The sequence below is a fragment of the Ovis canadensis genome, chromosome 6, assembly GCF_042477335.2.
Source record: "Ovis canadensis isolate MfBH-ARS-UI-01 breed Bighorn chromosome 6, ARS-UI_OviCan_v2, whole genome shotgun sequence".
Taxonomy (NCBI): Eukaryota; Metazoa; Chordata; class Mammalia; order Artiodactyla; family Bovidae; genus Ovis; species Ovis canadensis.
Genome location: NC_091250.1, coordinates 129833040 through 129860105, shown reverse-complemented (window position 1 = coordinate 129860105; position 27066 = coordinate 129833040). Strand labels below are relative to the sequence as shown.

The 27066-nt window shown below is 51.0% G+C and overlaps 1 protein-coding gene across 6 annotated transcripts in view; it reads right to left on the bottom strand.

The window, feature by feature from the left end:
• The window catches only part of KIAA0232 (KIAA0232 ortholog), an 82831-nt gene that overhangs the window by 8248 nt on the left and 47517 nt on the right, over window positions 1-27066 (bottom strand). For 3 of the 6 annotated variants that reach the window (XM_069594780.1, XM_069594783.1, XM_069594781.1), the window contains exons 3-7: window positions 26389-26526; window positions 14316-14382; window positions 13020-13101; window positions 7639-10948; window positions 1087-1198 (exon numbers count right to left, since the gene is read on the bottom strand). In XM_069594780.1, the coding sequence (XP_069450881.1) occupies window positions 1087-1198; window positions 7639-10948; window positions 13020-13101; window positions 14316-14382; window positions 26389-26526 (3709 nt within the window). Of the gene's footprint in view, window positions 1-1086; window positions 1199-7638; window positions 10949-12865; window positions 13102-14315; window positions 14383-26388; window positions 26527-27066 lie in introns of all 6 variants that reach the window. The other 3 variants (XM_069594782.1, XM_069594784.1, XM_069594785.1) reach the window with 2 other exon arrangements.

Here is a 27066-nt window from a genome sequence, read left to right as displayed (position 1 = left end):
GGAAATGAAGACTCTGCTGCCCTCATGACCCTGGGGAGGCAGGGGTGGGGAGCCACTTCTGTGCCCACAGGACAAAGAGAAGACGCGGACAACCTCAGGTCCCCCGGTCGGCTGAGGCCAGGCTGCGAGGGCACTGCCCCGCGGGCGGGGAGGGGAGACGGGACGCACAGGCGAACACGCGAATACCAACTGGAGCCCGGCCTCCTCCCAGGGCCCTGAGTGGAAAGACCTCGAGACCAGCGCTGCAGCTGGCGGGGCCTAGGCGACCACAGCAGGCCGCACAGGCTCAGCCCCGAGCTGACTGCTCTGCCGCCGCCTCGGTTCTCTCCTCCCTGAGAATGGCAGGCCCGGGCTGTTTATCGCTTCCGAGGAGGCGCCCCCGCCGGGAGGTTCATGGATGAGAAGCCCTTTCCCAGTCTGCCCCCACGTCCCTCTCCCTGGTCTGCCCAAGCGCCCTCCCACGGCTCGCGGTCACAGAAAGTCACTCAGCAAACTCTGGCCTCCGCCACACAGCCCCCTGGGGCTGCTCTCTGCTCTCCTTCCCCCCCAGGGGCCTTTATCTTGTCATACTAGACCGTGACAAGAGGCCAGGAGCCCAGCAGGTGCCCTCCAGTCCTTCCCCACTCCGATTCTCTTGCTAGAATTGCTTTAGGAAAAAAACGCACCCGACCTGACACCCTCCAACGTGAGCTCTTGCAAGCAGCCCTCTCCTTCCTGTTCAAACTCCACCTGACGCAGCAGAACTCATGAGCCTGCTGACCAACTCAGCTCATCCCCTGCTGGTCTCTCCAGCCTCGGCTGGGCCCGGGGGCAACTCTGATTCCCACCCTGACTGGCCACTGACCCTCCCACCTTCGCCCCCCTCCCTGGGGGCTTACGTGTCTCCACGGCCCACCCTGCCCTAGGCTGCTGGTGGGTGTAAGAGTGGGGTCCAGCCCACGCTCACCTCTTGTGTCCCCAGTTGCCCATGACCAATGCCTGTCACACAAAATGCTTCCGGACCGATATTCACAGCGAAAGGAACAGACTGCTCTTTAAGGAGCTAAGAGATCTGAGCTGGTGAAGGGTCCCGCCAGGTCTCCTTACCTTCACACTCCGAGGCGGGGAAAAGAGGCGAGTACAAGGCTTTCTCCCACCAGGTTTGTTTCTCTTGACTCCGGTTCATTCCATGCACATCAGTGTTCAATACAGGGAACTGCTTAGATTAAACCAAATACAGACCAAGTTTATAAACTTTCAAGATAAAAGGGAAAATTCAGACATTATTAACTAGTGACTGCAAACCCAGGATTTTTTTAATTGATGATTTTATTTTTTACTATTTTACTGGCGTCCCTGATAGCTCAGTTGGTAAAGAATCTGCCTGCAATGCAGGAGACCCTGGTTCTGATTTCTGGGTTGGGAAGATCCCCTAGAGAAGGGAAAGGCTACCCACTCCAGTATTCTGGCCTGGAGAACTCCACGGACTGTATAGTCTCTGAAGTCGCAGAGTCAGACACGACTGAGCGACTTTCACTTTCACTGTTATACTAGACAAGATAAACAAAAAAGCCACGTTCACAGCACATAAAGGAAGTTTTTCTTAAAAAAAGCACTGATACTGGAAATGGAATACGAAAAATACAACAAGATTATCACAAGACAAAAACAGCAGGAAATAGCCTTGAGGAGAGCAAGTTTCCAGATCTTGGGACAGCAAAGCTAGTGGGGGTTGGGGGGGTGTGTGGCCCTGAGCCCCTTCTCCCCATTCAAGTGTGGGGAGGACTCTCTTCTCCTTCACACACTCAGGCAGGAGGGAGTCAAAGAAGCAATACCAGCCTAATGGTCTTTACAGTAATGATCTGCTTCAGGGAGAACCAGAAGGAAGCTGAGACTAAAACCAAATAACCAAACGGACAGTAATTCAGCTTCAAAACAGGAAACGTACATGGAAACGAGAGGAAAGTGGGACTCTGGAGCACGGGAGAGACCCCACATCCTCTGCAGGCCCCAGGCCCTGGCACAGCGGAAGCTGCCCATGCCGGGGAGGGGGACCAAGTCCAAGCCCAGGCCCCACCCTTCACTGGCAGAGCTCTTGAGCTCCAGCAGGACCTGCCTACCATCCTGGGCGGGGCCAGCCGCGGCCACCACGGGTGCACCCTGGGATGCTGGGGACAGGGCAACCCCCCATCCCTGCTCCTTTCCTGCTCAGCCTGACACCAGGCCCTCCAGGGTGAGGCCCGCTTTGGGCATCTCCGCACCTCCCATCGCCCCTCACAGCCTCAACAAGGGCCTGCTGGGTCGATGCGCATGCTCTGTGAACACTCCACAGGCCTTTGTTTCAGAAGACGTTTCATCACAAGTTTAGACCCTGATCTGTTTCAGCAACCGGTGATTTTCAATTCTGATAGGATTTATTCTGAACAAACAACGTAAATCACTTTATCAAAACCTTTTTGGACTCAGGAATGTGTGTTTATTAAGCTAAAGGGGAAATATATGTCAGCTCCTAATTTTCGTTTAACTTCTCAGAAACACTCTTCAATCAGAAACTGAAGAGGATTTTGTTCTGTCCACCCAGAGCAGCCACTCAACTGCCACCATTCTCTCTTGAAGTGTATTCCAACAATAACGATTAGAAAGCTATTAGACAAGCAGACACCAAGGTGAACTGCACCGATGAGGCCGGGGCTAATGCAAATGAAGCCAGCAACGTGCCAGGGCTGCGGTTAATTCGAGGTGATGATTCCTGCATTGGGCACGCAGCTCACAGGACCGGAAGGCCTCGCTGGAAAGCCTCGGCCTTCTCTGCAGGGCACACCTGTCTGCATGCAGATCCTCAGCGCTAAGGACGGCTCCCTGGACAAACGTGTCTCCGTCACCCAAGACACTACCGAGAGGCGATGGATTCAAAGGTAACCAGCTCCTACCTGTGAAAGAAAAACACCTGGGGCGGCCGTGGAACGATCGAGTGTTTATTCAGGCGGGCGCAGCTGGACTGCTTCTCCTTTAATCCCTTCCCGGATTCAGGGCGTGGGGTAAAGAGCAGGAAAAGGGACAGGACCCGTCAGGACAGACAGGACAGGTGGGGAAGAGCAGGCTGGGGGCGCCAAGGGGCAGACAGGTGACTGGGCAGCAAGGACAGGAGGAGATGAGACAGACACAAGCCGACCGGACAGCGAGTGCAAGGGCAGGAGCTGCGTCTCGCTGACGGGCACCCCTCTGGGAGAAGGGCTGGCACAGAGCGGGGACGCCACGGCCGCTGGCCTTGAGAAAAGCTCCCCGCCCGGCCGGAGGCCCTGATGGTCCAGCACGCCGCTCCCGCGGCCCTGATGAGACCACCGTTAGTTGCGTTGTTCAGTTTCTGCCATTGTCTTTAAGTTTTTTTTTCTGCATCCTTCCTTCGAGTATCAATTCCAATGGCAAGGACTTATTTCTCCTGTTTTGTTTACACTGAATATGTGGTCAGTGAATATGCATTACGTTATGACATTTTTCCACTTAGCTATTTCCAGCGTTGAAGCCTGCATGCCAAAGATGACCAGGAGGCCTTGCTTGACTAATGTCTGCTTAATGTACTAATTCACCTTCTGCAGTGGCTGAGCATGAAAAGGATGAAGACAGGCTGAAGGAGACGGAGAACAGAATGGGGCACGGCCCTGGACGCTCCCGGCAGCTCTGTCTCAGCTCCGCTCCCTCCCCTCCAGGCTCACTGGCTACCTGGACCCCTCTGACTCTGGGGTCCACTGTGGCACACTGAGCACCCCCATCCTGCCACGCCCACATCCGCCCTGCCTTCCCGTGGCACAAGTGCTCTAACGTACGTGTAGCTTCACGCTGCTTATGGAATGTACCTCCAAGGATGCAGACCTCTCTCTCTCTGGTCCTTTATACCCGGCACCCAGAGCAGTGCCCAGACAGAGTGGCTCTTAACAAATGTGCGACGGATGAAGGACAGTAAAGAGGGAAGACGCGAACACTACCCAGAAAGCCTAATCGAAAACATCTGTAGCAGGAGATGTAACAGTAAGTACTTCTTCAGGAGATCAAAGCTGGGTAAATGCTCGCTGCTTTAAATCTGCACTGAACACCCCTGCATCTGGTGACCAGACTGGAGTCCGGGGCCCTGCCCTGGGTTCTGTTCTGCGAACAGAGTGCTGAATGGTGCCCTGGGTCCCAGCCAGCTCCCCTTATTCACGTCACGAAAGGAAGAGGAAGTGAAGAGACGCCCTGCGCCAGAGCGCCCAGCAGGGCCACGGCTGTCCTAGTCCTCCTTGCTGGCCGGGAAGTGCGTGGCGGTAGAAGGAACTCCGGCTCTCCCTCACGCAGGGATCTGGGGCAGGTGGCCCACCCTCCGCACCCACGTGCCCTGAGCCGTCCTGGGGAGGGGTGGGGAACGTCACTGCTGGCATTCGGTAGGGGGGTGGTGGCAATGGAGGGCACAACATCTGGCGCAGGTGGGCTGGGCCCTCACGCCCTCCGCTCGTCAGAGCCCCTGACCCCCACGGCACTGCTGCCTGTCCCAAGGAATGCCTTCCCCTGCTGGACTGCAAACTCCTGGAGGCACGATGAAGCCTCTTGCTGCTGCTCTGGGCCTTCGAGGGCACGACAGGGAGTCAGCCATCGAGCAGACGACAGAGCAGACACTCCTGCCACAAGGCCACGCAGAGCTGGGCACTGAGGCACACGGCTCCTCACCTGTCCTCACCTTTCCCTCACACCTCAGCTGCCACGACCACGTGCTGGCTGCCACCCTGCACAGGTGAGATGCTCACCTGTGTGACTGCTGCTGCTTCTGCCTGGCCTGCCCCGCCTCCTCCCTTCCGCCCTGGACATTCAGGTCTGTGCACCAGCCTCCTCCGCACTCGCAGGCTGGGTCGGTCCTCCTTGGGTTCCCACGCCTCCTGTGTTCACCCTCCACAGGCCGTCACCCCTGCCACCTCAAATTATGTGGGCCCGAACACCCTCAAAGGACTTCCTTGTAGCTCAATCAGTAAAGAATCTGCCTGCAATGCAGGAGACCAGGGTTCGATCCCCGGGTTGGGAAGTTCCTCTGGAGAAGGGAATTGCAATCCACTCCAGTATTCTTGCCTGGTAATTCCATGGACAGAGAAGCCCAGTGGGCCACAGTCCGTGAGATCGCAAAGAGTTGGACACGACTGAGTGACTCACACACATAAACACCCTCAAATGTAAGGAACCAGCTAGGAAATTATAGTACCTCCAAATGATGGAGAAAATGCAGAATATGCAGAAATAATATGCAGAAAATAAAGAAGGGTGATTCTAAATAAAGTGTCATTTCAGTCAAAAAAGAAAAAAAGGTTAGACCAAAAAAAAAGTAGAACATACGTGAACACGTATGTGCTTCCACAAGCATGCAGGGTCCTCAGAGGCAACACGCTGGGACTCACACTCACAGCTAGGAGGGGACTGGTACGCCACAGACACGCCCTCCTGGAGCGCCCGAATTGGAACCACGGCAGAGAATGCCCTGCGCGACGGAGAACAAGTCAGCTGCTCGCAGACTGGTCTTCAGGACCAGGCTGAATTCTCCCAGGACAAGGACAGCCTCTGGTTCACTCAGGGCACCTGCCGCAGGGATGCGCCCAGGACGGGTGAGTGTTTAATAAATGTTTGCTGAACTGAACTCAACTAACCTTTTGAAAAGGATCGTTAATTCATGCTCCTGGGTACCAGTTCTATCAGAAATCCTACATTCTAGACCACCTGTGCTCTAAAACAGATGGGCAACTAGTGACTTTAAAAAAACACAGAGCCCTGCCCTCTGCAAAGACTGCCCTCACTCAGGGAAGTGGGGGGAAGATGACCTGGCTGGAGATCTCCGAGATGGACAGGCAGCATGAGAGTGAAGAGGCAAGATCCTGGCCCCAAACTGGGGCCTTTCGGGCCACCCTCAACCTTTCTGCAGCTCAGATGAAGCTACGGGGTGGGAGCTGTAGGCAACGATGCTGAGAGATCAGGGCTGAGAGGACTGGCGACGGCAAGGGTCCTCCGAGGACTTAGCTGGCGCCCCAGACCTGTCAGGTTTGCTGGGAAAGATCGAAGGCAGGAGGAGAAGGCAGGACGACAGAGGATGAGAGGGTTGGATGGCATCACCGACCCAACGGACATGAGTTTGAGTAAACCCCGGGAGTTGGTGATGGACAGGGAGGCCTAGCGTGCTGCAGTCCATGGGGCTGCAAAGAGTCAGACACGACTGAGCGACTGACCTGAACGGACGTGTCAGACAAGCCAGAGCTCTGATAACACAGAGACGCCGACACACCAGGAGGTGGAGGCCTGTGGAGGTGGCTGTGGCGCAGACTCGCTGTCTCTTTTTCTTCCTTCTCCATCTGGTGCCAGGCGAGACACCAAGTACATGAGGGAACTTTTCAGGATGAAAAGCGGGGTGACCAGCAAACAGATGAAGGCTGACAGCGTTATACTCTTTTGCCGTCCTGAGCAGCTCAGATGTCAGGGTTTCGGCGGGATTCAATTCGTGGCTAAAGATCGCCAGGCAAGAGCCTCAGAGAGATTCTTGGGTTGCTGTGGGGACTTCCCACCACTACCTGCACTTACGGCCTCACCTAGGCACTGACCGGACACAAATGAGATGTCATCTGAATCCATGAGGAGCTCACAGCTTAACAAAGAAAGGACACCGCTGACTCAGGAAAAATGGCAAAAGCAACTAAGAGGAAAGGCATCAAGCACATGAAAATTAAAAGGAAGGAGAAATGGTTTCTGCTGTGGGTGGAGCAGCAAGGAATGGGGGATGTGGGAGGGAGGGGCGCCTCGTGGGTCCAGCTGGACGGAGCCACGTGAAGGCAGGCGGGCGGAGCATGCAGGACGACGGAGGCGAGGAAGGGATGAGCCAGCTGCTCTCCAGCCACAGGTGGCCTGACTTATCGACACCTCCACCTGACTTTTTAAGAAGCTGCCCCTGGAAAAGGGCTGGGGGGGCAGAGCCACAGGCTTCTCCTTGGAACCTTCACTGTTACTTCTTGTACAGTTTAACCTCAGATAACTTCTCAGCAATAACAAATGGTACAATGACTCCATTAACAAAACTATTTCTATTAACCTCATTTGATAGGCTGACCCATACAGTTCAGGTAACTTCAGGAATACATACTTCATATAAGCAAGCGTACACCTGCAGGGGTTCTATGCAAGTTATTTTGTAACATTTGTATAGAGGGTTCATTGCTACATGTACCACAAAAAATTTCAGAGAATTCTACAGAGATGTAATTTATCTTACATGTAAAATGTAACTTTTAATAAACTAATCAGTGTTGCAGAGACAGTCAGACAGGCTTCCTACTTCAGGAAACCCTTCACCACCATTTCTGAGGAGCAAGGGGCCTTCCGAAGAGTGAACAGCCATTTCTGGATTCATCAGTTGTGAAAGCTTTGCTTTAAGCATAGCACACGCATGTTAAGGCCACTCAGAAACACCTCATACTCTGATTTATTTAAAAATGTCAACTGTCTAGTTCAAATTGATAAACATCAAATCCAAGGATGCTAAGTTTTAAGACATTCCAGGTAAATTCCCAATAATTTAACCCTATCTTTTCTTTGCCTGAAATGGCTGTTCTTAAAAGTCTGATCAAATCCTTTCACTAAGTACTGATCCCCACTGACACATACCTCTTCCAGCTGTCCTGAAGAAACTGGATTATCTTCATAAGCAGGGAGCTGGCAGCCTGCTCTGCAGCTGCAGGGATGGTTAGTCTCTTCCTCACACTGTGCCATTATTTTACAGTTCGCTTCTGGGCTTTCCAGGCCTGTCTCGAGAGGCCCGCTCATGCTGCACTCCAGACACGGGCTCCGCTCTCCTGCCGGCAGGACCCCGGCCGACTCCTCCTGGGAATCCAGGGACGTCTGGGCACTCTTCTCCATCCCAGACTTCTTTAGCCTGGGGAGGAACTTCCCAGACTCAAGCTCGGACTTCCCATAGTAATGGCCTTCTTTCTCTGCATCCTCTTCCAGCGGTTTGAGATCTGCCTGTGGATCTTCGAATGCGTCGACTTGAGAAGCAATGGGAACATTTGCTTCGTCTCTCTCGGATTCAAATTCTGACTCGCTTCCTCCTCCGGGGGAGAGTTCAGATGCAGAGATGGGGCGGAAGTGAGTCCTGGGGGAGATCCGGATAGCCCGGTACTGCGTTCTGTCGACGTCGCATATCCTGGGGTGGAAAGCTTCACTGTCGGAATCGGAGCAGAGGATCGATTTCGGTTTGAAGCTTGGACTGAAAGACGCAATCCCTTCGGGTTCAAAGGAACACTCTACGTGGAGAACCTGTGAAAATGGATTGCTTAAGTCAAAGGAAGAGAAGGGATACTCGAGTCCAGGGTCTTCAACTTGAAAGTTGCCACAAGCTCCTAGTAAGTCTTCATGGAAGATGAAGGAAAATCCCTTATTCAATCCGTTTTCCCCGCTCTTCGGCTGGTCGCTCTGTTCGAAGGACACAAAGGGCTTCCATAACTGCCTGTGGCCAGGAGCGAAGCTGTTTCCGGGGGTCATGAAGACATCTGTCCCTGCTATGGTCACCACGTCGGAAGCGGCACACTGCAGCAAGCTCCCTTTGGCGTGACTGGGCGGTACGACTGCCCACCCCCCATCGCTGTTAAAGGTTTTGAGCTCCCCATAAACTCCTCCCAGGATGAATGAGTTCTCTTTGTCTTGGGCCACGTCCCAAGGTTTCGAGGGGGTGGTGTAGTCCCCGCCATCCACCTTGGACAGCTCGCCGGACACAAAGGCTCTCTTCTCCAGGGTCTCTTTCTGGCCCTCCCACAGATGGTATTCTGATCTCTGCACGGCCTTGCTCGGCTCCTGGAGGGGCTCCATTGGAGCCTCAGCATCCAAACAGCAGCAGTAGTTATTTACATCTGTCGGAAACAACTCATCATCAACGCTTTCTATTTCTAGCAGAGCTGCAGAATTTCTATCTGCCATCTTTGTCCAAATGTCTTTCATAACCCCTGAGCTGTAGCCATCTCCACGCGGACTGCCTTCACCACACACTTGCGTAGTTTCGAAGGCTTTGTTCTCTGTTTTTTGTTCTAGCTGAATACCACAGATAGATTCTAGTTTAGATTTTTTTTGGAAAACTAACGTTGGGATTTCTCCTAAAGTCCTACTGTTTTGCTGGCAAGTTTCATCCTGCAAAAAATCTAGGAGTTCTTCATCTACATAATTGGACGAGACTCTAGGAACTACATAATTAATATCCTCTGCGTTAAACTGTGTGGACTCTTCAAACTGGATATTTAACGTCTCATTGTCTGAACGTGTTTCTTCTGAATGGGACCACGGACTGCAAGTTCTTGTTGAAAGATTAGAACAGTGTTCATTTTCTTCAAAGGCACTATTTTTGGTCCATATTAGTAATCTAGACTGTGTTTTCCCAAGCATGTTAGCACTAGAATCTGTATTTTCATTTCCCAAGTTGAGTGTTTCAAAAGAAAATGGTAAAACAGAATTACTGCATTGCACTTCAAACACTGAAAAACAGGAGTTTATACCAGATCCTTCATTAATATCTGAAAAGAGCTCTTGATTGCCGGCCAGCAAATGTGGATTGAGCACTGTGCTGTCTAAGGTCGGGGAGAGTCGAACCGGGGAGTCTCCCGCAAAACTCTCCCCGTCGGCATCGCCAGAGCTGGACGAACAGCACTCCCAGAACTGGGCCAGGCTGCCAAGGTCTTGCAGGAGAAAGCCCTCAGCGCCCACAGAGCTGGTACAGTCTGCCCATATTGCACGTTCCCCTTGCAACTCCATTCCATCTAACACTATGCAACATTCTGCCTCAAAATCTGTCTTCTCTTTGCTTTTTTGTCGAATCATATTTAAAATCCGACTTTCTCCTTGCGTGGTTTCTGAGGCACCAGGATCCAACATGGATTGGTCAATATCCACTTCGTAGAAGTGTGTTAATTCTGACAGATGAATATCATCCAAGTATTTGTCGTCCTCTGGCAGAGGACAGAATGAGGTCCCAGCGAGGTCGATATCCTCATTTATGACTGCAGGCATTTCTACAAAATGGCCATCGATGAAAGTACCTGCTGCGAGGTATGTTTTATGAATATTATTGTTGCTGATGCAGAGGCCGTGCACTGACTCGGACAGCTCCTCCACAGCCGCTGAGGTTGCGTCGCCGGCGTCTTGCCTGTTGCGGTACGTGGTCTCCAGCTTGCTTTTTCTGCTCAGAGGGACGAAGTACTCGGCGATGGGCTCGGTGTACCACAGCGGCTCCTCCTTGTACTCCCTGTCCGTCCTGCTCTCCAGGAACAGGTCTCTGCCCTCGGCGCCCCCCGCCTCCTTCCTGCCCAGCTCCTTCAGCGGCCGCTTGCCCCGCTTACACAGCTGTCGGAAGGAGCCGCCGCCGCCGCTGCTGCTGCTGCTCCCGGCGGCGTGCGGGCTTCTCTCTGCCTTCTCGCCGCGCCTCAGCGAGAGCCGGCTCTGCCCGCTGCGCGCACCTTTCTTGTTCCGGATCTCCCGCACCTTGTGCCTCAGCCTCACGCACTTCGCGGACGCCTTGGGCTCCCCCTGGTTCCCGCTGGAGCTCGAGCCGGCTTCGCTGGAGCCGGATGACCAGGAGCGCGGGCGCGGCTTCCCGTCTGGCCGGTGCCGGCTCTGCTTCTTGGGCGGCGGCGGCGGCGCGGGCCGCTCTTCGCCGGGCCCGTTCCTGAACCTGTTCTCCTTCTCGCTGTGGCTGCGGCCGCTCTGCGTTCTCTCGTGCAGGCTGGCGGGCGGTGCGTCGCCGCTCCTCTCCCGGATGACCTCGCCTTCGCTGTTGCAGTCCTTGGGGGAGGGCGTGTCTGTGCTGGCTGGAGGGGCTGTGGACGAGGAGGACGAGCTCGAGTAGGAGCCGACTGCGGACTTCTTCCACACGGTCATGATTTCCTGCAGGCAAACTGGCTTCTCGGACAGCGGTGGAAACGCTTCATAGTACCTGAAAAAAACAAGAGATTTCAAAAGTGGGCGCTCAAGACGTCATCCAGTATAGTAACACAGCATCACCCACCTGAGAAATGGGGCATTTCATTTCAACTGAGTCAGTGTTTTTACACGCCATCCATGAGTTAGCAACTTAAAACACTGACAATACAGTAAAACCTTTAAACTTAGGTCCGTGGATCAAGCACCTTCAAAGCTCAACACTGAGATAAGCACTCCAGGAGTACTTAGAGAATATGTTAAGCTGACGACTGTAAACTCTGGATTTTCATAAAGTCACAAAGTACAAATGGGACGCTGTGGGAAGAATGCTAATATTCTGATAAGGAATGTCTGGACGTGAATCTTGGCTCACTTCCTCTGCTTGTGAGGTTAGGCTACTCGTGCAGGGCCACGGGCCCTTCCTCACCTGGAAAATGGGGGTACCGTGGCTTCTCTTGCAAGGCTGGTGCACGCGCTAGAAACAGATGCAGGTGAAGAACTGGAGAGCAGAGTAGTTGCGAGCAGGCGCTCTGAAGCCACACTCCCTGAGCCTGAGTCCTCACTCTGCTATCTGCCAGCTCCGTGACCTTAGGCACAGGTCCTAAACCTGCGGCCTAGAAAACGGGCTGACCACAGCACCCACCTCACAGAGCTGTGGAGAGGGGAGGAATTAACATGCACCACGAATCGCTGACTGCCACTGTGCCTCCTTCTCAGAAGCCACTGCCACGCCCAGCTGGCGAAGCAGGCCGTCAGAAATGGCAGCGATCGTGGGATTCAAGGGTTCGGGAAAGGGGATGGATGCTGGCGAGGCCCGGAACAATCAGATGAGGTGGACCACACCTGAGCCTGATGCTCCAGGCACGCTGCAGTCTCATGAGCGCCGGCTGTGCGGCGTGGGAACCGGGGTGAGGATACGAAGACACCCGCCCCATGCCTTGGGAGAGCAGTCGCTCCTGCAGCACGGGGTGGGAAACCAGGAGGCTGGCGTCGGAGGGCTTGGAAACAGGGCTTCAGTTTGCTAGGAAACTGGTAGCCCTGGAAGGTTTCAGAGCGAGACGGACTAGACTGGCCAAGGAAGACTCGGGAGAGCCAGACTGGCTGCCAGAGCGAGGACTGTCACTGCGGAGGCCAGTCAGGGTCACACACGGAGTGATGCAGGGCCAGGTTCTCAAGGGCCTGCGCTGGACTCTCCTCCTCAGCCTACACCACGCTGTCTGACGGAAGCCTACTGTGGGCTCTGTAAATCATTCTTAACGTTCTCGGAATCCCGTTAGAAGCGTAAGAAGAAACAAGTAAAATTAAGTTCCACAGTGTATTTTACTTAGCCGAATATATCCACATGATCATTTTACATATACTCAATAGTAAAAACGCTAATGTAATGCTTTACATTCTTTTTTATATGAAATCTTTGGACTCTGGGGGTCAGGATGCAACCCACACCAGATAGCGCATGCTGCCACTCTGGACAGCACACGCCACGCAGGACAGCACATGCCACCACGCCAGACAGCGCACGCTGCCACGCCGGACAGCACACACCACACAACCAATGACATCCTGCTTTCCGCTTAAGATTTACAAGTTTGGAAGATTCCAATGACACATATGATAAGGAAGTCTGCTTACAATGCGGCCAATTTAAATACAAACCATTTTATGAAGAAAGCGGAAAAGCATCTTCAGGAAACAAGTCTGACACGGGTTCACGGCTTGCCCACTTTCCCTCGGTAGTCAGCAGTGGGAAGCTGGCGTCCTTATGTGTAAAACGAAGACAATCCTAATTCTCACAGCTGGCTCAGAGGACTGGCACTGAATTTCAAAGGTCGTGTATGAACAGACCATAAATAATAAACTTGTTCGTTTTATCAGTTTCACAAATATTGATTCAATGTGTGTGAAAAAAAGATAAGACCATCTTATTCACCTTTGAGTTCTCTGTGTCAGGCACAAAGTAAGCGCTCAATAGATTCCTGAGTTACAAAATAGCAAACTAAACCGCAGATGGCAAACTAAACCTGTAAACCATGCAGCAGGGCAGTCATTACTGCGACTTGATCATGGAACACAGTCTGACGTACATTTCCACTTGATCCTTCGCTGTGGGTGATAATTCTGCCTCTGGAGAGGGAGACCCCTCTAACTTCTTGTGAATCTTCTCTTCTGTTAAGGAAACAAGAATTCAGAATGATTTGTCTTGTATCAAGTTGGTAAATGCTTGTGTTTTTAAAAGTTTCTCAAGTAAATTTAATCAGAAATTACACAGGCTTCTGTGGCTTAAAAAGAACTCTACACCAGTTTATCTTTTTAATAGAAATCTATTTCTTCAGGGACTTCCCTAGTGGTCCAGGGGTTAAGACTCCATGCTTCCAATGCAAAGGGTGTGGGTTCGATCCCTGGCCAAGGAACTAAGATCCCAAATGCTCCGTGGCACGGCCAAAAAGAAAGAAACCTCTTTCTTCAGTGAGCCAGGGCAAACTCTGCTCAGCCACATTAACACTGGGCTGAGATCTCTGACCTCATCACTGACAGAGCACGCTAGAGGCACTTAGTTAGGAGACTGAAATCCCCTGGGTGCTTATTAATTACACCGCAAGGACAGAACATCTGTTTGGATTCCAAAAATACTTTCTCACATGATTCCGCACTCACGGACTTTATATCGCCTCTTCCCGATTAAAACTGATATGTAAAGGAAGTTCCTACAATTAGCTCTGTTACTTAGCATGTAGGGGAGCAAGGGCTGTGTTTCAACTCTTAGCTCACGAGCCTGCTCTCAGATTAGAAACAAACTGTGCCTTTAAAAAGGCTCAAGACTTGGGGGCACGCAGCAAGATGGCCATGAAGGGGACAAGCAAGAGAAAGACCCTTAACAGGTAATCCTCACTCTACGGGCCTGCAGAAACGCTGGGGGAAGCAGCTGTGAGAGTCCACAGATGACAGCGACTCGGTGGGCCTGTCGAGTCTGCCTTCCCAAAACAGTCAAGATTCACGGCAGAAGTTCCTGTGGCAACCCTGAAATGGCAGGCCACACACCTCTGCAGGCCTCGCTGCCACATGGGCGAGTGTTAGCGTGGGATGATGGGAAGCAGGGGGAGGGTGGAAAGACAAGAGACGATTGCTCCAGATCCAGAGCTTCATCTCCTCTCCAGGAGTGCTCCGGCAGATGAAGGCACTCCTCTGAGAGCAGGGACCTCTCTGCAGAGGATGGCCATGGGCTGACCAGCAGCCTTCCACAGCCAAAGACGGGGCAGGACACCGGCCTGGCGACACGCTGGGCACGAAGACTGTGGTTCCGTGCTCTTTCTTTCCGATCGGTTCTGAAACCTGTGCCCTGCGTGGTAGACGTGGACAGCCCACAGGGACAGCACTCTCACCTTGCTGGCTCTGCAGGTCCTTCAGCCTGGAGCAGAGCTCCTCCACTAAAGTCTCAATGCCAGAGCTCTGCGGGGACAGAAACGCACACAGTGAGTGCCAGGTATGGAAGAGTCAAGCTGTTTGTACGCTGTTGTCTTAACAGGAAAGCTTTACAAATCTTTCATGTTTCAAAAGAAATACATTTTCCATATTTAAATGAACATAAGAGTAGATTCAATCCAGTAGACATAGTTTACTAATAAAGCATATTTACCAGCACTTGCTGATAGAATGTAAAAACACTTATGAGACTCCTAGAGTGGCTCTGTCTTCCTGGGGGTACAGCAGCTTGCTCATGGGGAAGCCTCAGGACCTAAATGCCTGTCTTACAGCTAAGAGTCTGTCACTATCAAAAAAACATTATTCAACATCTGTAACATCTGTGTGAGCAAAGGGCTTGAACCAGGCTCAATACAAATTAAAATCACAAAAACTGCCTTCTGGTCCTCTTAGCAGTTCACGGTCTAAAGAAAACAGGTGATTTCTTTTTCTTTTTTTCTCTTTTAAAGTGAACACTCATGACTGGAACAGAAAGAGCAGATGGAAAACATATGTCATCACTGTGAACAGATGTGAAAGCTGCACTGCACGGGTCATGGATAGGGTAGTGGCCTCTGGACAGAATCAGGGCAAAATTTAAGGAGAGGGCGTGGAAGAGTCGGAAATTGGTAGGAGGGTGGGGGGAGAATAAGAGCCTCACTCGTCGGAAAAATGGATGATGCAAACAGACACGAGCAAACCTTTCACTGCGCAGACTTTCAAACTTTTAAAATTCTCTTTCTCAAGGGAGGAAAAGGCAACAACCTTTTACAAGGTACCGGAAAACTGAACACATTTCCCAGGAGCTCCGCGTTTACTCAGCAGCTGAAAAGTCCTACTTAAACTGGAACTGAGTCCCTCTAGGTGGGCATGACCTGAGCGGACGCACAGGACTCCACTGCCCTTCGCCCCCGCGGGGCCTCGAGGAGCTAAAAATAGAACGTTACCCCATTTGCTTCCCTCAAAATGACTCAGCACGAGCATTAGAGATATCCTAAAGGAGAAACCGCATAGTCACACAGTCCGAGCAGCGAGAAGGATCACAATGAGAACGGCTAATTGTACACACTGATTAAGTTACACGCTATCCACATCACAGCACAGCTTTTGACGGGAGACAGGACAGAAGGAGAAAAGGAAAACGGGCCAGGACAGAGCTGACCTTTCCTGAAAAAGCCCTAGAAACCACGGCAGGGACTAAGTCATAATATACACAGCCCCAGCTACACAATTCCACCGGGGGACTCGCTTACCATAGTGTTCAAGGTGGGGTGAGTATGGCCGCTTTATTCCATTTCCTCCGGACCATGAACCTAACACCAGTGTCAGCTGACCGCCGGCGGCACGCTGCTCTTCAGAACAGCAAGCCTGTGTCGCCGTTTCTAAACCCAGCGCCAGCCTCCAGTGCCGAACACCGAGCCCAAGGGATCGCTTATTCCACTCCAGTCAGGGCTCTGAGCCGGCGGGCATGTACTGTCCTCCACGGGCCAGCCGTGACAACAGTCGCCGGACGCTGCTCGCTTTTTTGCTTTGTCTTGGAAAGTCCTTCCAAGCAACTGTAAAATTCAGTTGCTCTGGACAGTAATGCAGCTTAGGAGTATTTCCATTTGCTCTCATGTGCAAATGGGAGAGAAGCAACATGCGTGCTCCACAAGGGACAGGCACTTCCATCAGGCCTGTCTTCCTTCCTTGATTCCTGCAGCATCCTAACTACACTTTCACACACACACACACGCACGCACACGCACACACACACACAATCATAAGACCACTGGATTATCACATGAGCACACTGAGAGACATAAAGGGTGTCAAAAGCCGTACTGGACCCTGTCATCTCCCAGCAGGAGATTCTGAAGCGTGGATTTGGTGCTGCTAATGAGAAATCTTACCCTTCTTCCCAATTATATTAACTAGATAATTTTAATTATCATATTTTAATAGCATAGCATATCCACAAGGGCATTCAAGAACACCTAGAGCCTACAGCATTTTAAGAAAGAAGTATATTATATTCATGCTTTAGGGATAACTCAAAGGGAGAAAAATGCTGTAGATGAAAAACAAAACACTAACATTCTACCATGTAACTCAAGAACCACTTTTCCAGCTGCAAGACGGATAATACCCGTTTACCTCCCAGAATCAAACCAACATGAAAAATTTCTCTGCAGACCATAGGATCACTCTAAAATGCAAGTTACAGTATCCAAATCTTTACACTGGGAAACCACACACAGAGCCTGGTGCTTTCCAGGAGAGGTCCGGGAGGCCGTCTTCCGTAACGACCGTTCACTCGTTTATTCCTCCCTCCCTCAGAACAGCCTGCAAGATGAGCCCCTCAGCCCTGTGGAGCTTACACTCCACTAACTCCCACGTCTCAGGAAACAGCCCAGAGCACTGGGCCTGGGCCTGGGTCCCCGAGTGCAGGCCCGCTCCTTGTCTCTGAACACCCCCATCTCAAGGTTCCCGAGAGGAAACCAAGGTGGGCGTGCCTGTCACACCAAGCCACACAAACACTGGTGCCATCTCTAGACAGTGGATCTGACTTTCATTTCTCAGAGTCTCATTTTTGGATTCATCGCTTTTTCCAGCACCTTGGGGTTTTTGCTCTGAGTTTGAGGTTGGGCGATTAAGAAAGAGAAACACACCTGATCCAGAGAACGCAAGGTCCTATGGGTCCTGCCTGGACCGCATAGTGCGGCCCCTGCTGCCTTCACTCCCCCCAGGCTACAGGGTGGACCCGGGGCACTTCCCGGATGACGGAGCTCCCGGCCAGACCCTCAGCGACGTACCATCCCCGCTTCTGGGAAAGCTGCTCCGTTGGTTTCGATCATCTCCCACCCCACAGCACGGTGCTTCTTCCTCCTCTCCTCCCATCCTTCTTAGCTAAGGATTTTAATCTTTAGCATCAAGAAAACAAAGGTGGCCTTGACTTGTCCTGCCTGGTTATCCCTCCTCTCCACAAAGGTTTCTGTGGCTATGCTAATCATCTCAAAGGCTAACCTTTTACAGAGAACCTTTTTAGACTGGACAGCCCCTAAGTGCTGGACGGACAGCCCCACACCGACCGTGTTCACTGACAGGCGTGACATGCAGGACACTCAACTGCCTGTTCCACGCAGGACCAGGGGCTGGCGGGTGGAGTCAGACAGATGCAGGTCTGAAGTTCACCCCAGGGTTAGCCACATGACCGCCCGTAAGTTATGCTCCTACTGAAGCCTTACTTTCCACATCTGGAAAGTGGTAAGAACACTGCTTCCAAATAGCTGGGATTTTGACTTCATACGTGTTAGTTGCTCAGCTGTGTCTGACTCTGCGATTCCATGGACTGTAACCCACCAGGCTCCTCTGTCAGCAGAATTCTCCAGACAAGAATACTGGATTGGGTAGCCATTCCCTTCTCAAGGAGAACTTCCCAACCTAGGGATTGAACCTGGGTCTCCTGCATTGCAGGCGGATTCTTTCTGAGCCACCAGGGAAGCTGACTTCTTGTGCTGATCCCCTAACTTCTCTTTTCTATTTACCGCTGCTTCATTTTTGGGTCTACTTCCTGGGAGACTTCCTCAGCTATACCTTCCCACCCTTCTTCCAGCCTTTCGTTTCCATCATCACGTTTAGGATTTTCAGGAGACCATCTTGCCAGTTGACTGTTTCTCCTCTGCAGCAACCTTCTCCTCAGGAAGGAACTCCCCAGGCTTCAGAGCTGTGGCAGCCAGGGAGAAGAGAGCCACGCGGATCCACCCGTCAGGCTCCAGGTTTCAACGTGGGATCGCATACTTTCCCGCAGAGGAGCTGGCTGCTGCACTCCTGCCTGGCTCCCACCTCTCCAGAAGTACCGACGGGACGGGGAAGCCGCTCGCTATGTGCTCTGGGGACTGGGTCTCGGGCACTCGCCCCATGGGTCTGCAGGGACTCCTCGGCAAGACACTGGCAGGGGCGACACCTGTCCTCTGGGGGTGCTGACTCCTGGCTCCATCTGCCATCAGCAGAGCCTCAGCCTCGTGCAGAGGGGGTCTCGGTTCCAAGCCGGCCCCCCGGAGGCACCGGACAAGCCAGGAGGGCAAGCCCGGATGGTCCGGTCCCCGCTCCGTGGGCAGCAACGGGCTGACCCCTCACACAGGGCCGGCACGGGGCCGCCCAGCGGGGCCCAGCCTGGCCCACAGCACCGTTCAGGAAGAAACAGACAGGAGAGCAAGGAGAGCGCCGAGAGTGTACACCAGGGCTCACAGACTCAGGCCTTCCGGTGGCCGGGGAGTCATACAAGCACATGGTGAGTGTCACATAGGAAGCAGGGGGACACGTGGTGACGACGATGAGAACACACCCAGGGGTAAGTAACTTTAGAAGAAAACACAAACACACAAGGCTGTCTCTGCCTTCCCGTGAGGGCTCTGAGTCCCATCCCTGAACACAGGGGCGTCAACACACACCTGCCCACGGCCTCGTCCCCGGCTCTCACTGCTGTGTGCTCTCTAGTCCGCGTTACAGAGGAGGAGACAAGAGCCTGCCACGGGCCAAGGAGGCGTGTAAGAGAAGACGATCTTTCCGGTGAGGTCCACAGCTTTCATCAGATACTCAGCCTGTGATGCCAAAATATGGTGAAAAAACAGCCGACTTGAGTTCAGCAGGCTGACGATGTCGTACATCCTTGCGGAAAAGCGCTGCCCAGGATGGGGACTCAGAACCAGTGCCTGCTGTGGTCTTTACCACGGCCAGAACTGGGAAACCCCTGACAGGGCCACGACCCAGAGAACAAACAGCTTTAAGTGTTACAGTGGACAGTGAGCAGTGAAAAGAAGTAAGGTCATACTATCAACATAGATAAAATCTTTCAAAACGTTAACTAAAAACAAATTATAAAATACAAACAGGACGATACCGTTCATTTAAAGTTTACAAGCAGAACAGTCCCGTGTTTGGGTACCATCTCACAGAACATTCAGTAGGAGGATACGGACGTGCACAGGAGATGAACAACAGGTTCTGCGTGGCGGCACCCACAGAGGGAGACAGAGAGAGCGTGCCCAGGGAGGGGAGGTGGGGGCTCAAGCCCTGCTCACAGCTCCGTGTTTCCCCGGCCGCGTCCACAGGGGCTCAACACTGCTCTGGGCTCCACACCATAGCCCCCCTACGCCTCTTTTCATGCCCTCACTCTCAGATGGTTAGGGGGGCACCTCCCATTTGTTTCCTTTTTCACACCCTCGCTTAGAGTGCTTAAGAGTTCAGGAATTTCCTATAAACACCCCCACCTTTTCCTAAAGAGAGAAGAAGACCTGGCATCCCCAGGACGGCACTCCCCAACGTCTCCCTCTGCCAGCAGCCGGCTCAGCCCCTGGAGACGTGTGAGACCACAGACTCAATCCCTGGCCAGACCAGCATCAGGTGGGCTGTTACGTGATCTCCCGGCCCAGACCACCAGCCCCTGCACCCCAGACACATGTACCCAATTGCGTTTTCAAGATCTCTGTCGGCTCGCTCCCAGGCACCTCACATTCAAGGCTTAATTCATACCCGTCCGCTCAGAGCTAGTGTTCCCTAGCTAGTGTTCCCGAACTCCCTTTCCTTGGTAAGGGAAGCGTCCACTCCTGCAGTCACTCAGGGCTGTCTTCCTTGATTCTGCCCTCCTTGCAGGGGTTGCACCCCCCCGGGGCTGGGGCCGCACAGCAGGAGGTGGCAGGGGGCGGGGGGCGGCGAAGCTTCATCTGCCCTTCCCGTGGCTCACAGGACGGCCTGAACCATTCCCCCTGCCCCGCATCCCATCAGGGGGAAAAACTGTCTTCCGCTAAACCGTTCCCTGGTACCAAAAAGGCTGGGGGCCGCGGCTCCACCCCAAACCCAAGCTTGTCAGCTCTGCTTCTGAATATATTTAGAATCCAACCAGGCCTTACCGTCGTGGGCCTTCTGGATGCCTATAATAGCCTGTCGCCTGCTTTCCGGGTCCACCTCTGCCCGGCAGCCTCCCCGGCCTCACCCGGCCCCTGCACTCTTCATGTAGCAGCCAGCAGCATGCTATCAGCAGGTAAGTCCAGTCGCATTACTCCTCTGCTCCAAGCTCTCCAACATTCGAGGCTTCTCCGAGGAAAAGCCGGAGCCCTCATAAGGGCCTATAGGCTTCCTTGAAGGCCCAGCTCCATCTCTGCCCAAGGAGATAAGGCCTGGGCTTCCGTGGGTAGGGCTGGCTTTGAAACACAGAGACTGGGACTATCTCAGCTTTAAAACCCGCTGGCTTCTTGGGGGTCTGGCCTGTAGAGCGAGCACGGCGTCACCTCTCGCGGGGCACACAGAGTGCCCAGACAGGCCTTGCACATGAAGGCTCGGTAAGTATCAGCTATCATTGGATGCTCTGTAATCCAGAATGAATTAGGTTCAAACGTTGGCAAGCAAAGGAACAATGTACCTGGTCAAAATTAACCCTGACAGTAAACCACCATGAACAATCTTACGTGTTTTTTAATACACATCTCTGTAGAGCATATAGATAATACATATGTGAAATATTGAGACGTACTGCGAACTTTTACTGGCAAAAAGAATGTCACTGGTGAACTTAGCTCATTGAGAAAACATGAGCAACTGCAATGAGACTCCACTGCACCAAAGACATGGATTCTTTACAAGGCTCTTCTCTTTAAATAACCAGATCGAGGCAGGGACCCAGGGTAAGCAGCATGCTGTTACTTTTAAAATTAAGTTAACTGAAGTAACTTACCATAAGTGATCATTGCATCCTAATTTTATTTCTTCCCCAAACAGGGCCCTTGCTGAGTTTCTAATATCCTAGTTCAGTTCAGTTCAGTTCAGTTGCTCAGTCATGTCCGACTCTTTGTGACCCCATGAATCGCAGCACGCCAGGCCTCCCTGTCCATCACCAGCTCCCGGAGTTCACTCAGACTCATGTCCATCGAGTCAGTGATGCCATCCGGCCATCTCATCCTCTGTCGTCCCCTTCTCCTCCTGCCCCCAATCCCTCCCAGCATCAAAGTCTTTTCCAATGAGTCAACTCTGCACATGAGGTGGCCAAAGTACTGGAGTTCAGCTTTAGCATCATCCCTTCCAAACATATCCCAGGGTTGATCTCCTTCAGAATGGACTGGTTGGATCTCCTTGCAGTCCAAGGGACTCTCAACAGTCTTCTCCAACACCACAGTTCAAAAGCATCAATTCTACGGCGCTCAGCCTTCTTCACAGTCCAACTCCCACATCCATACATGACCACAGGAAAAACCATAGCCTTGACTAGACGGACCTTAGTCGGCAAAGTAATGTCTCTGCTTTTGAATATGCTATCTAGGTTGGTCATAACTTTTCTTCCAAGGAGTAAGCGTCTTTTAATTTCATGGCTGCAATCACCATCTGCAGTGATTTTGGAGCCCAAGAAAATAAAGTCTGACACTGTTTCCACCGTTTCTCCATCTATTTCCCATGGAGTGATAGGACCAGATGCCATGATCTTCGTTTACTGAATGTTGAGCTTTAAGCCAACTTTTTCACTCTCCTCTTTCACTTTCATCAAGAGGCTTTTTAGTTCCTCTTCACTTTCTGCCATAAGGGTGGTGTCATTGGCATATCTGAGGTTATTGATATTTCTCCCCGCAATCTTGATTCCAGCTTGTGTTTCTTCCAGCCCAGCGTTTCTCGTGATGTACTCTGCATAGAAGTTAAATAAGCAGGGTGACAATATACGGCCTTGATGTACTCCTTTTCCTATTTGGAACCAGTCTGTTGTTCCATGTCCAGTTCTAACTGTTGCTTTCTGGCCTGCATACAGATTTCTCAAGAGGCAGGTCAGGTGGTCTGGTATTCCCATCTCTTTCAGAATTTTCCACAGTTGATTGTGATCCACACAGTCAAAGGCTTTGGCACAGTCACTAAAGCAGAAATAGATGTTTTTCTGGAACTCTCTTGCTTTTTCCATGATCCAGCGGATGTTGGCAATTTGATCTCTAGTTCCTCTGCCTTTTCTAAAACCAGCTTGAACATCAGGAACTTCACGGTTCACGTATTGCTGAAGCCTGGCTTGCAGGATTTTGAGCATTACTTTACTAGCGTGTGAGATGAGAGCAATTGTGCGGTAGTTTGAGCATTCTTTGGCATTGCCTTTCTTAGGGATTGGAATGAAAACTGACCTTTTCCAGTCCTGTGGCCACTGCTGAGTTTTCCAAATTTGCTGGCATATTGAGTGCAGCACTTTCACAGCATCATCTTTCAGGATTTGAAATAGCTCACCTGGAATTCCATCACCTCCACTAGCTTTGTTCGTAGTGATGCTTTCTAAGGCCCACTTGACTTCACATTCCAGGATGTCTGGCTCTAGATGAGTGATCACACCATCGTGATTATCCAGGTCGTGAAGATCCTTTTTGAACAGTTCTTCTGTGTATTCTTGCCATCTCTTCTTAATATCTTCTGCTTCTGTTAGGTCCATACCATTTCTGTCCTTTATCAAGCCCATCTTTGCATGAAATGTTCCCTTGGTATCTCCTAATGATTCCCCAAATGGGAGATGAAATACTAGCTTTGATTCAGTTTTAAGTAGCTCAATAAAAATGAAACAGAAATATAATTATTAAAGACAAATGATACGAAAAGTTCTAACTCTGCAGAGAGAAAACAAAACCAAGCAAACTTGAGGATTCAAGAAACAATCACTGGCACAGTTCAACTTTCTGTTTTATGTTCTTGAAAGGGGGAAAGGGGGTCCACGTCCACTTAACCACAGCAGGCACGTGCCCTTGTCCACAGCAGCTCAGGCTGACATCCCGTGTGAGAGATGCCCACTGGGGGACGTCCAGTGGCCACCACCGAGTCACAGCACCATTCCTCTCTACGGCCCAGGGACCAGCCGCACTCGAAGCGAATGCAAAATGTTATAGCCAACAATGAGTACCCAGAATTCCATGCTCTCTGCGTGTGTGAATGAAGAGTGTAGCAAAGGCAGTTTCAGGATGGACCTGACAAACAACAAGGTCCATTACAGAGCAGGGTCCCCTGCAGGAGCAAGCAACGGCTCACGCATCTTCACGGTGCGGCGAAACCGCAACCAATGTACACAGTTCTGACATGACTGAACTCGCACACGGCTTTAAACTCTTCTCAGATGCCTACACAGCGGAGCAGGTCCAGGGGCCTGCTCTAGCGTGGGTACACCCTGATGCCAGGATTAAATGAGGACAAGCATCACATCACAGGGATGCAAAGTGCAGTCAGAGAAGGCCGCCGTTCTGCGTAAACCACGATGCAGTTGAGAGTCTGAGGATGGTGCGTGCTTTTACAGGAACAGCCAGCGTTGCAGCTGCAGCGGTCACATGTGCACACAGGCAAGAAACGAGAACTCATCTCACATGTAACACGTGATGTCACCACTACCTATCTACCTACCTAACAGAGCGAGAGCATCACCTACGTCCCTGTCTCACAACTACATCACTAACACTGCAATCGATCAGACTGTAAACTTTTCAGTGGCTCTGGCTCTCATCAGCTTGCAGTGACCACACAGAGCTGCACGGAGAAGGGCGTGAAGCTGGTATTAGACCCGCGTGGGAGCGAGCAAAGCGCAGAACCGCAAATATCACCATCCTCGGTACTTGGGGAAGAATAACACACCCGCTACAACAGACACTGTGGCCGAAATAGAACACGTCTGTGCGGAAACTCCCCACACAGGGCCTTCTCTGCTCTCTTCTTTTCAATGAGGCAGATTCTAGAAAGAAAAACCAGGGGACTTGCAAACGGCCTACACCAAGCTCCTGGTGAATGCCTGACACGTCCACTTCCTCAGCCAACTTTCATTTGAAAAAAAAAAAAAAACAACCTTGTTAGGAAAAAGCAATGCAACAGTTTTTAATACAAGAAGGAAAGAAGACATATATGCTTCATTGGTTTTGAAAACAAAAACCCCACCTTCGACAGCCAGGCTAAAGCAACAGTGCTAAAGCACTGTCTTCTCTGCCTAATCTTGAGCTCCCGTGGGCACCCCCAACCCCCCACCGGCTCCTCGCTGCAGGAGGACAGGGTTCTGTCCTGCACATCAGCTGTGTCTACTCCCCCTTCTCCCACTGACCTCAGCTCCTATCTTTTGCTCCACTTCGCCATGAGTTAAAGGCTAGAGTCATTTCTCAGCAACTTTGGTCCAAAGCAGAAATAAGATCCTTTCCCAGATTGAAACTCCCTACTCAGATTTTCCTCCCAGCCATGACTCAGCAGTAGCGTCTGGATTTTGCCCAGAGAACTTACCTGAACTAACCTCTCACTTTTAAAAGCCATTTGCATTTTGAATTCCTTTTAAAACTCTGAATTCCTTTCCCAATCTACTACCCCCTTCAGGGTCACACAGGAAACACTTTTTGGGTAACCGTCCAACCACCCCTTTTCTCTGAGGACTTCCTATCACTCAGCCCCTGCTCCAGGTGGCTCTGTCCCCCTGATGCAGATTTTCAAACCAAAGGTGGACAACTGGCCCAAGTCCAGCCAATCGGATTCTCCCTCTAACTGAACGGGCTTGGGTACCAGACTTCAGGTAGAGGAGGAATGACCCGGAAACAGGGAGCGGAGCAGATGAGATTCTGTAGGCCATTAGACACAGTAACTTTGCCTGTCAGTCACTGGGCTCCCAGCTCAGGCGGCGGCATTTTCAGTGAGAGACCCTTGTCTCCTTCACAAGTATGTCCACTTTGTCTTAAACGAGGTTCATTACGTTTCTTCGCTCTGTAACAAAAAGGTTCCTAAGACAGCCACCTGAGCGGCAATTTCCAACCTCCTAGGCCACAGTCTAGGGGGCCACAGCTTCAAGAAACCTGAAGTTAACCAAGTCGAAGCGGGGAGGGAGAGGAAAGAGGAGGACAGGGTGAACGCAGAACTCTTCCTTCAGAGACTGGGGTTCACTGAGCTCGAGAGACAGTCAGTACCTTCCCGTCTGCTGGCGCCAGAAGATGCAAAGCAGGGGGATGCAAGAGTCCCGACCCAGCTGAGAAGGCAAGACGGGAACGCACAGACAAGGCTCCCACAGACCGCTCCCAGTGGCACGAGAACACACAGCTGGGGAGTGCCGGACAAGCTTGGAAAGACACGTATGGTAGGCGGCAGTCAGACAGAATATGCGGATTATCAAGTGCAGCGAAGCTGGCTACCCCAACATCAGACCACGAGATAGTTTAGGGAGGAAGCTTCTGAAGCCCAGAAGCCTCTCTATAATAGACACGCTGCAGGAATCTTCTCACTTTAACTCTGTATTATAAAGGCACCTAGAGCGCCTAGGTCAAATGGCATGGTAAAAGCAAAACAATTTTCTAAGTAGTTATGATCTTAGAGATTACATCTTATAATGAGGAATAAAGTAAGAATTCGTAGCACAAATTTAAATAGGCGATTGTACTCTAAAATGATTCTATTTCAGGTTGCTGAAGGACAGGAGAAATATTTCACATGAAATGTTAAAAGAGCAATAACACCATCCTACAGTAAAACAACCAAAAAGTTATGAATCAAGCAAATATAGTGATCTTAAATGTTAGAGTCGTTATCACACTTTTAGCAACGTATCCAAAGGAAATAATAGAGACATGGAAACAGCACACATGAAAATATTCCAGACAGTGTAACAAACAGTTAAGAGCAATCTAAACATCCAGTAACCAAGAGCATACCAGATGGCTACTGGAATATTACTGGATAATGTAACTTAGCCACTAAAAGGTAATGCAATAACAAAATGAAATATATGTTGAGTGGGGAAAAGATATAAAATGAGGTATTCTCTAATCACAATAGTACTTAAAAAAAAAAACACATCATAGAAAACTCAATACATACAGAAAGATGCTACAAAGGAAAACATGATAATATTCATGTAACAGTGGTAAGATAATGAGTACTTTATTTTTCTAAGTTTTTGTTTTGTTTTTTTTTTGGTCAAGATGTATTATTTATAAACTTTAAAGAAACACCTCCCCCCTTTTTCTCCCGAGTATTAGAAACCAAACGTAAACTCACTTCATCAGAAGCAGATCGAAGACACTGGACAGCAGCCTGCTTTTTCATTTCTTCAAGAGTTAGATCTGAGCACTTTTTCTTACTCTTTCCCCATTTCTTATAAGCTCCTTTTTCCCAGCCCAGGAAGATGTCATTCTCCTGAAATAAAATTAAGACCAGTTTCAGTGATCAACATAAAGTTTCAAACACTTATTATTTCCCACATACTTACACACACATTTCCTCTACAAATATCTTCATTCACAAGTTGGTACACATTAATAAATTATAATAATATTATTTTATGATTATGTTAATAAATTATATTATCCAGCCATAGAACGCTGTCAATCAGAACAGTAATCAATAATCAACCAGACTATTCAGGATAATCGATCATTTTAATACCTATTACTGAGATTACTCAGAGAATGCAATGGCACCCCACTCCAGTACTCTTGCCTGGAAAATCCCATGGATGGAGGAGCCTGGTAGGCTGCAGTCCATGGGGTCGCTAAGAGTCAGACACGACTGATCGACTTCCCTTTCACTTTCATGCATTGGAGAAGGAAATGGCAACCCACTCCAGTGTTCTTGCCTGGAGAATCCCAGGGACGGGGGAGCCTGGTGGACTTCCGTCTATGGGGTCGCATAGAGTCAGACACGACTGAAGCGACTTAGCAGCAGCACTGAGATTAC